This window comes from Bison bison, unplaced genomic scaffold (genome assembly GCF_000754665.1).
Source record: "Bison bison bison isolate TAMUID 2011002044 unplaced genomic scaffold, Bison_UMD1.0 scf7180017864508, whole genome shotgun sequence".
NCBI lineage: Eukaryota > Metazoa > Chordata > Mammalia > Artiodactyla > Bovidae > Bison > Bison bison.
The window spans coordinates 6,636,020-6,648,847 of record NW_011495064.1 but is presented as its reverse complement, the minus strand read 5'-3'; the positions used below and the strand labels follow the sequence as shown (position 1 = coordinate 6,648,847).

General features: G+C 47.9%; 1 protein-coding gene across 2 annotated transcripts in view; it reads right to left on the bottom strand.

Annotated features, from left to right (window-relative positions):
- NPAS2 (neuronal PAS domain protein 2) overlaps positions 1-12,828 on the bottom strand; it is a 152,402-nt gene that overhangs the window by 56,976 nt on the left and 82,598 nt on the right. For both annotated transcript variants that reach the window (XM_010829646.1, XM_010829647.1), the window contains exons 6-7: positions 7,421-7,541; positions 6,214-6,327 (exon numbers count right to left, since the gene is read on the bottom strand). In XM_010829646.1, the coding sequence (XP_010827948.1) occupies positions 6,214-6,327; positions 7,421-7,541 (235 nt within the window). The remainder of the gene's footprint in view (positions 1-6,213; positions 6,328-7,420; positions 7,542-12,828) is intronic.

Below are 12,828 nucleotides of genomic sequence, written 5' to 3'. Positions count from 1 at the left end.
AAGTGAAAAGGGAAAGTGAAGTTGCTCAGTCATGTCCGACTCTTAGCAACCCCATGGACTGCAGCCCACCGGGCCCCTCCATCCGTGGAATTTTCCAGGCAAGAGTACTGGAGTGGGGTGCCACTGCCTTCTCCGCAAAGTATGAACAGGTATTTGATTAAAATAAAACTGATGTTAACTGATGTCATCCCTTCTACCCTTTATATATTGCTCTTACCCTGTGCCTGCCTGGGACCTTGGGAAAGTTGTGTGGGGTGGCCTGTATAATAATTATGTTTCTGTATTTGATGTTTTGAATTTGGGGGCAGGGCTGAGCTAGAGGGACTGCTCCTCTCAGGGTCAGACAACTCCTAGAGATAGTAAACCTCTCACTTCTGGTGTACTTTTCAGATGCAAACCAATCCATCCAGTGCTCATACCCACCAAACATCTCCATCTCGCTCTCACACTCTGAGCCACTCTCCACCTGCCCAAATCATGCCAGGACCAGGCAATGGGGACAGCCCTTAACCCCAAGTTGTTAGGTTGCTCAGTCGTGTCCAGCTCTTTTGTGACCCTCAAGGACTACAGCCCACCAGGCTTCTCTGTCCATAGGATTTCCCAGGCAAGAATACTAGAGTGGGTTGTCATTTCCTTCTCCAGGGGAGATTCCCAATCCGGGGATCGAACCCTCATCTCCTGCATTGGCAGGCAGACTCTTTCCTGATGAGCCACCAGGGAAGCCCTTACCCCCCAAAGCCTGCTGAAATTATTCAAACCAGCCAAGCCCAAGCTCTGCTCTTTTCCACAGAAACTCTCACCCTTACCCACATTTCATCAGCCTGCTCTGCTCCTGGCCTGCCCTGGAGCATCTCGTGGTGTGCAGGTCCAGGGACCTGTGAGTATAAGCCTGTTCCTTCATCACAGTCCTTGCCATGTCTGTGTGTCTGCATTTGACTTAAGTCTAAGGCACTCTTAAACATCCTGGTGCCTAAACATCCAGGACACCGGATGTGTACAGGAACAAACACTGTGGACCTACAGGATGCCAGATGCCAGGGAGAGGCCTGTGTTTGCATTTAAATGTGCAATTTCCAGCTAGATTTGTAGGGAGCAGCAAAGCACTGAAGTTAAGAACATGAGTTCTGGGTTAGATTTGCTCCAAACCTGGATTCCACATGTCCCAGCTGTCGCTTGAGACTTAACTCTTTTATGTATCAATTTCCTCCTCTGTTAAGACAGAATGATGCCATATATCTGGAGAAAACTATAATTTGAAAAGGTACATACACCCCAGCCTTCCCTGGTGGCTAAGTGGTAAAGATTCTGCCTGCCAGTGCAGGAAACACAGGTTCAATCCCTGATCCGAGAAGATCCCATATGACATGAAGCAGCTACGCCCGTGTGCCACAACTACTGGGCCTGCACTCGAGAGCCTGGGAGCTGCAATTACTGAGCCCACACGCCACATCTACTGATGTCTGCCCTAGAGCCCACGCTCGGCAACAACGAGAAGCCGCTGCAGTGAGAAGCCTGTGTGTCGCAACTCGAGGGTGGCCCGCACTTGCTGCAACTAGAGAAAAACCTGTGCAGCAATGAATACCCAGCACAGCCAAAAAAACAAAAACAAAAAACTACTCAGGCAAAGGAAGAATGAAATAATGCCATTTGCAGCAACACGGATGAACCTAGAGGTTATCATACTGAGTGAACCAAGTCAAAGACAAATCTCAAATGATATCACCTGTGGAATCTAAAAAGAAAAAGATATAAATGAATTTATTTACAAAACAAAAACAGACTCACTGAGTTAGAAAACAAACTTACGGTTACCAAAGGGGAAACCTGGTGGTGGGGAGGAATAAATTAGGAGTTTGAGATTAACATACACACACTATTGCATATAAAAGAGATAACCAACAAGGACCTACTGTATAGCACAAAAAATAATACTCAGTATTTTGTAATAATCTATAACGGAAAAGAATCTGAAAAAGTGTATATATCTATATCTATATCTATATTCATGTATAGGGATTCCCTGGTGACTCAGATGGTAAACAATCTGCCTGAAATGTGAGAGACTTGGGTTCAATCCCTGGGTTGAGAAGATACTCTGCAGAAGGGAATAGCTACCCATTTCAGTATTCTTGCTTGGAGAATTCCATGGACAGAGGAGCCTGGTGAGCTACAGTCCATGGGATTCCAAAGAGTTGGACACGACTGAGCACCTAACACTTTCACTTTTAATATTCATATATTAATTAATTAATATTCATATATTCACATACATATTTAATACATATATGCCCATATATATGTGTGCTCAGTCCCTCAGCTGTGTTTGACTCTATGCAACCCCATGGCCCACTAGGCTCTTCTGTCCATGGGATTTCCCAGGCAAGAATACTGCAGTGGGTTGCCATTTCCTTCTCCAGGGGATCTTTCTGACCCAGGGATCCAATCTGCATCTCTTGTATCTCCTGCATCGGCAGGAGGATTTTCTTTACCACTAGCACCACGTGGGATGTACTTATATCTACATATATGTATCACTCAATCCCTGTGCTGCACACCTGAAACTAATACAACATTGTAAATCAACCATTTTTAAATTTTAAAAAATATAGGATAATGCCATTAGGACAATCTCGAGAGACTGCTGCCAGGATTCAATGAGATGACCAACGTCAGGACTGAGCCCAGGGCCTGGTGCTAACGAAACCTTCCTGAGATGAGCTGTTTTATTATTCCATTATTTCACATTTATTGACAAGTAAACCTACAGAACCAAATTTGAATGGTTTCTTACATTAAGCCTTACTTGAGAGATAAAAAATGGCTGGATGTTGGTGATCGCATAGGGTTCCATCTCAGAAATTCATTCATCTGACATATTTTGCTGTTTTAATCTGAGTGAGAATTAGACTTCAGCTTTTCCACAATTACATTTGGAGACTCTTTTTTCAAGAAAGATCCCCTAACTTTGGTTTGTTTAGCAGGCTCTGGAAAGACACGCTGGTTTTAGATTCTTGGTTTAAAATTTTCTACTTTTTGTGCTGTGTGTTTTTAGCAGTAACAGTTTCAAAAAAAAAAAAAATCACACATGATTTCCACACATTGTTTCAGGCAAACAAACATTGTCTCAACTTGAAAATAAAACCTTGTTGGTTAAAAAAAATGAAAAGTCTCAGGTATTCTCAATGAAGCCAGGCCCTGAAACCCTCTAAAATGTGATAAATGACAGGAAGCTTCAAAGCAGTGTTCAGTAGCCTCTTAATGAGAGTCGTGGAAATGTAAATTTACAGGATAACACTGCTCACCAGCCAATCACAACCCGGTACCCTTCATTCAGCATGTGCGCTGTTGTCATGGAGACACATGGGAGCAGCATCCCAGAATTTCCATAGTCTTGGCACTCTGGGGGCCCTTCCTTGCACGCAGCCAATGGGGATAAGCTGCTACCCCAGCAGGTGGCATTATGGCCACTGCATGCATTTTAAGCAACATCCAAGCCAACACTTATATTAATTCAAGGACAGAGTTGCCTGGAAGAGCTCCGTAAGCAAGAGGAGTGTCATTAAAATTCCTATGCAGAGCAGCGATGGAGATGTACACATAGAGAACAGACTTACGGACAAGGGTTAGGGGAGGAAGGAGAGGGAAAGGTGAATGGAGAAAGTAGCATGGAAGCGCGTTGCTTCAGTCGTGTCTGACCCTTTAAGACCCCATGAACTGTAGCCAGACAGGTTCCTCTGGAGAGGGTAGCATAGAAGCATACACACTATCAAACGTAAAATAGATAGCCAATGGAAATTTGTTGTGTGACTCAGGGAAGTGAAACTAGGGCTCTGTAACCAACTAGAGGGGTGGGAAAAGGCGGGAGGTAGGAGGGAGGTTCAAGAGGGAGGGGACATATGTACACCGATGGCTAATTCATGTTGATGTATGACAGAAATCAAACCAATATTGTAAAGCAACTATCCTTCAATAAAAATAAACAAATTTTAAAAATTCCTATGTAAACATTGGACTTTCGGATTTCAAAGGGACAGTTTCTCCAAGTCAAAGTCCCTTGGTATATGAATCCCAAGGCTCTTTTCCTTCTGCTCAGTCCCAGCCCCACCCTCAGGTCTCCTGAACTAGAATCTTCCAGCGACATCCAGGGAATCTGCATGGTAACAAGCTCCCTTGCCCAGGGAACCACGGGCACCAGGCTGGCACCAAATTGACTTTGTCATGGGGCACCTCTTGGGTCAGTTTCTTTACTTGGTTGTGTGGTTTACTACGCTTGTATCCCATGTGGTTCAGGAAAGCCTCTCAGATGAGTCAGGTTAGAGGTGGGCAAGCCTTGGCTTTACCCTGATTTGCCCAGATTTAGGGGTTCCCTGGAGCTTTCCTGGTGGCTCAGATGGTAAAGAATTCATCTGCAATTAAGGAGACCTGGGTTTGATTCCTGGGTCAGGAAGATCCCCTGGAGAAGGGAATGGCAACCCACTCCAGTATTCTTGCCTGGAGAATCCTATAGACAAAGGAGGCTGGAGGGCTACAATTCATAACATTGCAAAGAGTTAGACATGACTGAGGCAACTAACACACACACACACACACACACACTGGGGAAGGCTGACCTGCTACCACTTCCAACCATTCAAACATCCTGAGCCCTGGGAATGAGGGAGCTTCTCAGAAGGGCCCCAAATTGGCCATGGAGCCCATCATCCAGGAATCAGCCCTGAATGCTGGGCCTGGAGGATTATGCTGTTTAGCAAATCGTTGTAGCCTTTTAAGCAAATTCTGTATGTTTATGCAAATAACATACAACAGGGATCTTCTGAGACTGGAGGAGACATCCTGGTGAGCTCAGCATTAGGGCTCAGGGTCACAACTCTGGCTGCTTCTATTGGAAACTCTGGGACTAATTCGATGGGGGTGATGGACTTGACCATGGGTCAGAGCCAACAGCAAGCGAAGCGGCACAAGTCAGGGGGTCATCAGTCCCCTGTCACCCACGTGCCCACCCTTCCTTCCCATCGCCCCTCATCTTCATCAGTCCCCCCGTCACCCACCGCCCACCCCGCCTTTCCATCGCCCCTCATCTTCATCAGTCCCCCCGTCACCCACCTGCCCACCCCTCCTTCCCATCGCCCCTTATCTTTCTGTATTTGTTTCCATGGGCTTTCTCCTTCCCTCTGCTCTCTTTTCACCATTTCCTATCAACACTGCTTTCTGTTTTTTCCTCCCATCTTTGCTGTTTTATGAAATGCTAGAGCTTTCAAAATTAGGTGTTTTGTGTCGGGTTTTGAGGACTGGCCACCCTGAGCCAGGTTCCTCAATGGGGGCTGTGTGCTGGGGCTTGTGTTTCTGAATCTCTGGCATCAGGCCTGTATTCTCATTTTGGGGTCAAAAGTAAAACAGAGGGTTTAAGTCTAATTGAGAGTTTGGACACAGTGAGTTATCTGGGTAATTCCAGAAAGTATCATTTTACTGCTTGGCTTATGAGGTTTGATAATTCATCTAATGGAGGTGGGCGGCTCCTTATAAAAGGACCATGCCCAGATTGAACACGAGGCCCCTGTGAAAAGCTAGTCACTCAGTCATGTCTGACTCTTTGCGACCCCACAGACTGTAGCCCGCCAGGGCTCCTCTGTCCACAGGATTTCCCAGGCAAGAATACGAGGGTGGATAGCCATTCCCTTTTCCAGGGGGTCTTTCCAACCCAGAAATCAAACATGGTCTTCCGCTTTGCAGGCAGATTCTTTACCCTCTGAGCCACCAGGGAAGCCCAGAAGGCCTATGAAAGCCCTGAAGGCCCACGGACTGAAGCTATGAAAACAGGCTCTAGGCACTTCTGTATAAAGGAGGATAAAAATGCAGCCGCCAAGGTTATGCATCCTCGTGTCCCGGTGAAGCCCTGTTTAGCTGTGTGTAGGCTGAGCCTGTTCTTTATTAACTGCTGTTTGTTTCTTGCAGCACAGAACTACCCCATTAGCCTGAAAATAAATAAATTAATAACGTGCCTTTTGGCGGCACTTACTGCGCTGGCATAAACAGGTGTGGGGGAGTGTTCTTCCCGAATGGGCGATACCCATTTACGAGCAACAAAAGCACATCTTTGGAGCACAGAAATCCACATGCAAATGTGGAAGGCACATCTTCTCCCTGCTCCCCCCAACGGCGATACTCTTGCCCCCCTGGGCAGGTCCCCGCAATTGTATGACAATGAATGCTTACCATTGTTGTAAGAGCGAAAATTTCCTACAAATTTTATGTATTCATAAGTTGGAAATTCCTTTGGGTTCAAGCTGCCTCTGAGAAGATGGCAATAAAACTCTAAATCGTTGTCAGCTGGGCCGTTAGAGGAAAAAAAGGAGAGAAAGGGAATAAAAGCATTACGCCAATGATTCTAGACTAAACAAGCGGCATTGTGGGAAACTCACAGAGTTTGGTCAACACGTGGCCGGGCTAGCTGTCTCCTTACAGCTGACTTTCGGACATGGTTTTATAACCTTGACAACATAGGTTTTTCTGCTCCATAGTTTATAGATAGTTTGCATCCCGTACTCGGAGCCAATTAGTCTTAATTTAATCACAGATGTCTGCGGTTGGTTCTGTCGGCATTGATTAGTTCTGGTCGTTTTCATATGGTATGTTAAAATAAAGCTGCTCACATAGAGCTGCTCTCTTTAATTTAATCTTTCCACTTTGCTTTGAAGGAAAATCAGATGTACAACAGGACAAATTATTCATGGAAAAGGAACTAAGGCTTGAATAAGTATAAGGCACTGTTGCTACCATCATCAAAGAACGCGCTTCATTAAGTGACCAGGCCAGCTTTCTATCCGAGTTGCTGATTTTGATAAAAACTGTAAAATTCCGCAAAATCTGCAAATGTATATAAATAATCAGACGACAGCCTCAGAAGAGAGTTTTGACCTAATTATTCAGTTTTTAGTTGGTTACTTAGTATCATACAAATCTAGTTTTCTAGCGTCCTCCAAAACAAACAGATTATTCAGTGATTTTTGTATCCTTTATTACTAAAAGGCTCTCATATGAAAAAAAGGTAATCTCTTGTTATCACATGCAAAACAAAGGTATTATTCTAAAGCTCTGTGGTTTTCAAAATTTCCACATAAAAGTTCAAAGTCTTACATATTCCAAACTCCGGTTTTAGCTTTAAACTTAAAATATACCTCTAAGGATCTTGGATATGTTCTGAGTCACAAGGAAAATTATTTTTAAAATTAGTCCTCCCTTCTTAATTCATTCTAACTTCCTTTCTCCCATCAAAGTGCTAACGAGGCCCAACCCTGCTTAGCTTCTGAGATCAGACTAGATCGGGCACCTTAAGGGTGGTATGGCTGTAGACTCTTAACTTTCCTTTCTAATATAAGATCCTTATCTTTCTCTCTCATAAAACCAGTGAAGGTAAACTTACATTTTAAGTATTCTGGGGAAGGGGCGTCCGTCACAAGCATATGGGAAGAGAGCATTTTATAGACTTCCGAGTGTTCTTGCTCTGGAAGGAAATTTAACAAATTCTGATCCATGACATCCGACTGGAAAAGAAAAGAACAAAGGTACACACTCCACGAAGATGGAAAACAAAAGCAAGAGCAAAAACTGAACCTTCCTGACGACTCAGAACTGACTCCTGAAATGAGAAGCTCCAGATCTGATTCTCTGTGGAGACTCTGTGGTCATGAATTGTCATCGAGAAGGGTTTACTCTCTCAAATGCAAACGCGCGATTGCCCATGGACCCGAGAGAGAATTCAGACTTAGGCCAGACAAACATGAAGAGGAGCCTCGTGTGCCGAGACTCCCGAGCTCTAGCTGGGGCCATGTGGCTGACGCGGAGCCCCAGCATGAGGCCAGCCACTCCCGTGAAACACTTTGAAGAGTGCAGGGCTCCTCCTCTGACCTTCAGGCCAGCAAACAGCTGCCTTCTCAAAGGCAGCTAATCTAAGGAATTGTACCTTTTCTTCTGAAGACCTGGGCACCCGTGGACACAAATCCAATAGAGCCTGGACCCAGTGCTGTCCACCAGAGTGGTCTGTGATGATGGAAGTGGTCTGTAACCTGCGCTGGCTGCTAGGGAAGCCACGAGCCACATGGCCTCTGAGCACTTGAAATGGGGCTAGTGTGACTGAAGACATTTTTGTAGCCACCCCTTGGGAGCTTAGTTCCCCAATCAGGGATTGAATTGGGGCTCTGGCAATGAAAGTACTAAGTCCTAACTACCAGACCACCAGGGAAATCCCCCAAAGACAGAATTTTTAATTGTATTTAAATATTCTAATTGAAATGTAAATAACCCCATGTGGTCAGAGCACACGGGGTGATTTAAATTTATGGTGTCTAGTGGTAAAGAATCTGCCTGCCAATCAATGTAGGGATTTAAGAAACCTAGGTTTGATCCATGGGTTGGGAAGATCCCCTGGAGGAGGGCATGGCAACCCACTCCAGTCTTCTTGCCTGGAGAATCTCATGGACAGAGAAGCCTGGCGGGCTACAGTCCATAGGGTCGCAGAGTTGGACACGACTGAGGTGACTGAGCACAGCACAGAGTGTGGCCAGTACAGGTGGGAGACCACAGAGGGGAGAGAGAGGAGACAGGCATGCCTCCGTCCCTCCCTAAACTCATCCCCGCCTACAGCGTCAAGCATGGACTGTACATACTCTCACATTTGTACAGGCAGGCAGCTTGCTCTCAGGAGCCCTGGCTTAACCTTCCAGCTGGCTCCCAGATGCCCTTGGGGACCGCGGGTCCACACACACCCCCAGTGCCATATCCTCCTCCTCCCGTGTTCCTCTCCCCACGTGCAGTGTTGCTAGGCAGTCACCTGCCCACACCCGACACACAGCGGGCATCTCTGACCTCTCCCTATCATCTTCACAGCCAATATCCAAACGCTATGAGATTTTCCTCCCTCAAATTCTCTCATATCCAAGAGACTGTCATACTGAGTGAAGTAAGTCAGACAGAGAAGGAGAAATATCATATGACATCCCTTAGAGGAGGAATCTTCAATGAAATGATACAATGAAGTTACTTACAAAACAGAAAGAGACTCACAGATTTAGAGAATGAACTTGTGGTTGCCAGAAGGATGTGGGGAAGGGACAGTTAGGGAGTTTGGGAAGAACAGATACACACGGCTGTATTTTAAATGGATCAGCAGCAAGGACCTACTGTAGAGCACAGGGAACTCTGCTGAGTGTTGTGTGGCAGCCTGGGTGGGAGGGGAGTTTGGGGGAGAATGGATACATGTATGGCTGAGCCCCTTGGCTTCCCACCTGAAACTATCACAACGTTGTTAATCGGCTATAAAGTGAAAGTGAAGTCACTCAGTCGTGTCCGACTCTTTGCAACCCCATGGACCATAGCCCGCTAGGCTCCTCCATTCATGGGATTCTCCAGGCCAGAGTACTGGAGTGGGTTGCCATTTCCCTCTCCAGGGGATCTTCTGACCCAGGGATCGAACCCGGGTCTCCCGCATTGTAGGCAGATGCTTTACCCTCTGAGCCACCAGGGAAATCTAATCGGCAATACCCCAGTACAAAACAAAAAGTTAATAAAGTTTCTGTCAGATCCACTCCTTTCTTTCTCTATGGCCTCCACCCTCATCCAGACCATCATCTCTGGCGAATGGCCAGACTGGTCTTCCCACATCAACTTTTGTCCTCTGCCCAAAAACTTCACTTTGACTTTTCACTTTCATACACTGGAGAAGGAAATGGCAACCCACTCCAGTGTTCTTGCCTGGAGAATCCCAGGGACGGGGGAGCCGGGTGGGCTGCTGTCTATGGGGTCGCACGGAGTCGGGCACGACTGAAGTGACTTAGCAGCAGCAGCAGCAGCAGCCTTATATCAGATCCAGTCACCATCTCGCTTAAATCCTTTCGTTGGCTTCTGACTGTCCGACTGCTCCCAGGACAAGCCCAAATACCTTGATTCACTCATCAGGCTCCGCTCAGCACACCCTCCACCCCTAGACCTTCTCCAGCCCCGCAAACTGTCCTTTCTCCAGGGTGCCAGCTGTGCTCGTCCTCTGGGACTCCCCCCAGGCTGCTCCCCCAGGCTGGAACATTCCACACCCTCTCCTGGTGCTCCGTAACTCCCGCACATCCTTCGGGTCCCGGCTTTGAAGTCATCTCCCCTGAGAAAGCGCCTGTGACAGCCCCGCACTCTCAACAGGACCCGCGCCTCACCCTTGCTCCCCTGGCCACTGTATCTGTGTCATCTGTACCCGCCAGGGAAGGCCACGTCTTTGTTGTTTTTCAGTCACTCAGTCGTGTCTGACTCTTTGCGACCCCATGGACTGCAGCACGCCAGGCCTCCCTGTCCATCGCCAACTCCCAGAGCTTGCTCAAACTCATGTCTATTGGGTCAGTGATGCCATCCAACCATCTCAGCCTCTGTCATACCCTTCTCTTCCTGCCCTCAGTCTTTCTCAGCATCAGGGTCTTTTCCAATGAATCGGCTCTGCGCATCAGGTGGTACTGGAGCTTCGGCTTCAGCATCAGTCCTTCCAATGAATATTCAGGGTTGATTTCCTTTAGGATGGACTGGTTGGATCTCCTTGCTGTCCAAGGATCTCTTAAGAGTCTTCTCCAGCACCATAGTTCAAAAACACCAATTTTTTGGCATTCAGCGTTCTTTATGGTCCAACTCTCACATCTGTACATGACTGCTGGAAAAACCATAGTTTTGACTATACCAACTTTGTTGGCACATCTTTGACCAGGGGGTAAGGCCTAGGGGGCGGGGGAGAGGCAGGTGGGAGCCCCCGAGGTGGGATGTGAGCACAGCTCTGCCCTCCAAGCTGCAGTTTGCTCCACTGAAGAATGAGGAGCGGATTCGAGTCCACTGCTGGTACCAGGGCACACGGCAGGTGCCAGGCAGGATGGTGGCTTGTTAATCCCGCAGGACACAACCCTAAGTTTTCTCCTTCTTTCAAGTGATGACGTGGGTTCTCTGCCTGCCTCACCTGCACCCCTGACATTGGATGGTGCTTGGCCTTCAAGAAAAACATGGTGATGAATGGAAAGAACAATGTGGCTGCCCCAGGCAGGGGTCCAGGCCGAAACAGAAGTGGGGATGGGGGCCCTGATGTCCAAGCCAGGGAGCAGAAAGTAAGGAGACGGAAGGGAAAGGGCAGTGGGGTCTGGCCTCAGCATCGCTGGGGGCGTCAGGGCTGAGCCTGTGTGCCAGGGCATCCACTGGGGGACATGGACAAAGAGGGGCACGACTTTGCTTTTATTTCAGACCCTCTAGTGGCTGGAGGAGGGAGGGAGCACAGAAGCCAGGTGGGTGTCACAGGTCCAGGGAAGGAGACTCAGAGGAAGGGGCCAAGTCCAGAGGGCTCCATTGACAACATCATCATCCACCCGCTCGCCACCAACTCAGGATGCCGTGTTCTGGTCCTTTCTTCCAGCAGCACAGCAAAGTAGGCAAGTCCTTCCCTGCCCGCAGCCTGGGCTCCAGGGCTGGAGGACAGGCTTGGTAGCCACTGAAGGGCAGGGGTGGAGGGAGGGACTCCAGGGTCTCCTGGGCTCCCCACATAGAGGCTCCTGTTTCCATCTCTCTGCAACCACAGTACTCACTGTGCCATCATCTTCTCAGTCTGGTTTTCCCCGAGTCCCTTCTGATGTTCTTGATTCTATTTTAAGCCCACTCCCTTTAGTTTTTTGGAGCATGACTCACGCTCACAGATGACAGTACTCTTTCTTCTTAAAGACATCCTGGATCCTTGAAAACAATGACTACGTCACTGCACAATCTTTCCTCGGAGGGCCGGTCGGAAGCCCACACCCCTGATGGTGGGGTGGCAGGGTGCAAGGTGGGGGGCTGCCCAGCCTTGTGGTTCCTGTGGGGGATGACTGGCAGGTCAGAGGGCTGTGGGGGCACTCAGGGTGCAGGTCGTGCACAGGACAAAGATGAATGCTGGAGGCAGGAGGGAGAGGTAAGGCGTGGGAGGAGGGGTCGTGAGGATGAGAGTTGACACACGAGCAGAACTCCGAACACACTCAGCACAGAGCGAGCTCTTTCTGGGTCTTTGCTGTTCTATTCCTATTATGCAATTTCCGCGTGCTGGAAACCAACACAAACAATGATAATTTGAGAATTTAAACACTAGTGCTCACAGGAGAGTAAATTATCCCTGCAATTGTACTGTCCCTTGAATGCATGGAGTGAGCTCTGTTTATTAAAACTGTGGCAATTGCAGAGATGAGGGTGGGGAGGTGCCATCCCATAGCTGAATCACATGATCCAGAACATCATTTATGTGTTACAGAAGGAAGGTTCTTGATGTCAACTTGCTGCTATGCCCTTGGCTTCCTCATCAACAACCTGCCCTTCAGGAACAGAAATGCAGACGTAGAGAATGGGTGTGGGGACACAGTGGGGAAAGGAAAGGGGGCAGGCTGAGACAGCAGCATCGACACATACACGCTACCATGCGGAAACCAGCCCTGAGCACGCATTGCAAGGGCTGACGCTGCAGCTCCAATACTTTGGCCATCTGACGTGAAGAGCCAACTCATTGGAAAAGACCCTGATGCTGGGAAAGATTGAGCGTAGGAGGAGAAGGGGAAGACAGAGGACGAGATGGTTGGATGGCATCATCGACTCAACGGACATGAGTTTGAGCAAACTCTTGGGGGATCGTGAAGGACAGGGAAGCCTGGTGTGCTATAGTTCATGGGGTTGCAAAGAGTTGGACACGACTGAGTGACAAAACAAAAATGTATAAAATAGATAGCTAACGGGAAGCTGCTGTGTAACACAGGAAGCCCAGCCTGGTGCTCTGGGATGACCTAGAGGGGTGGGATGGGGGGT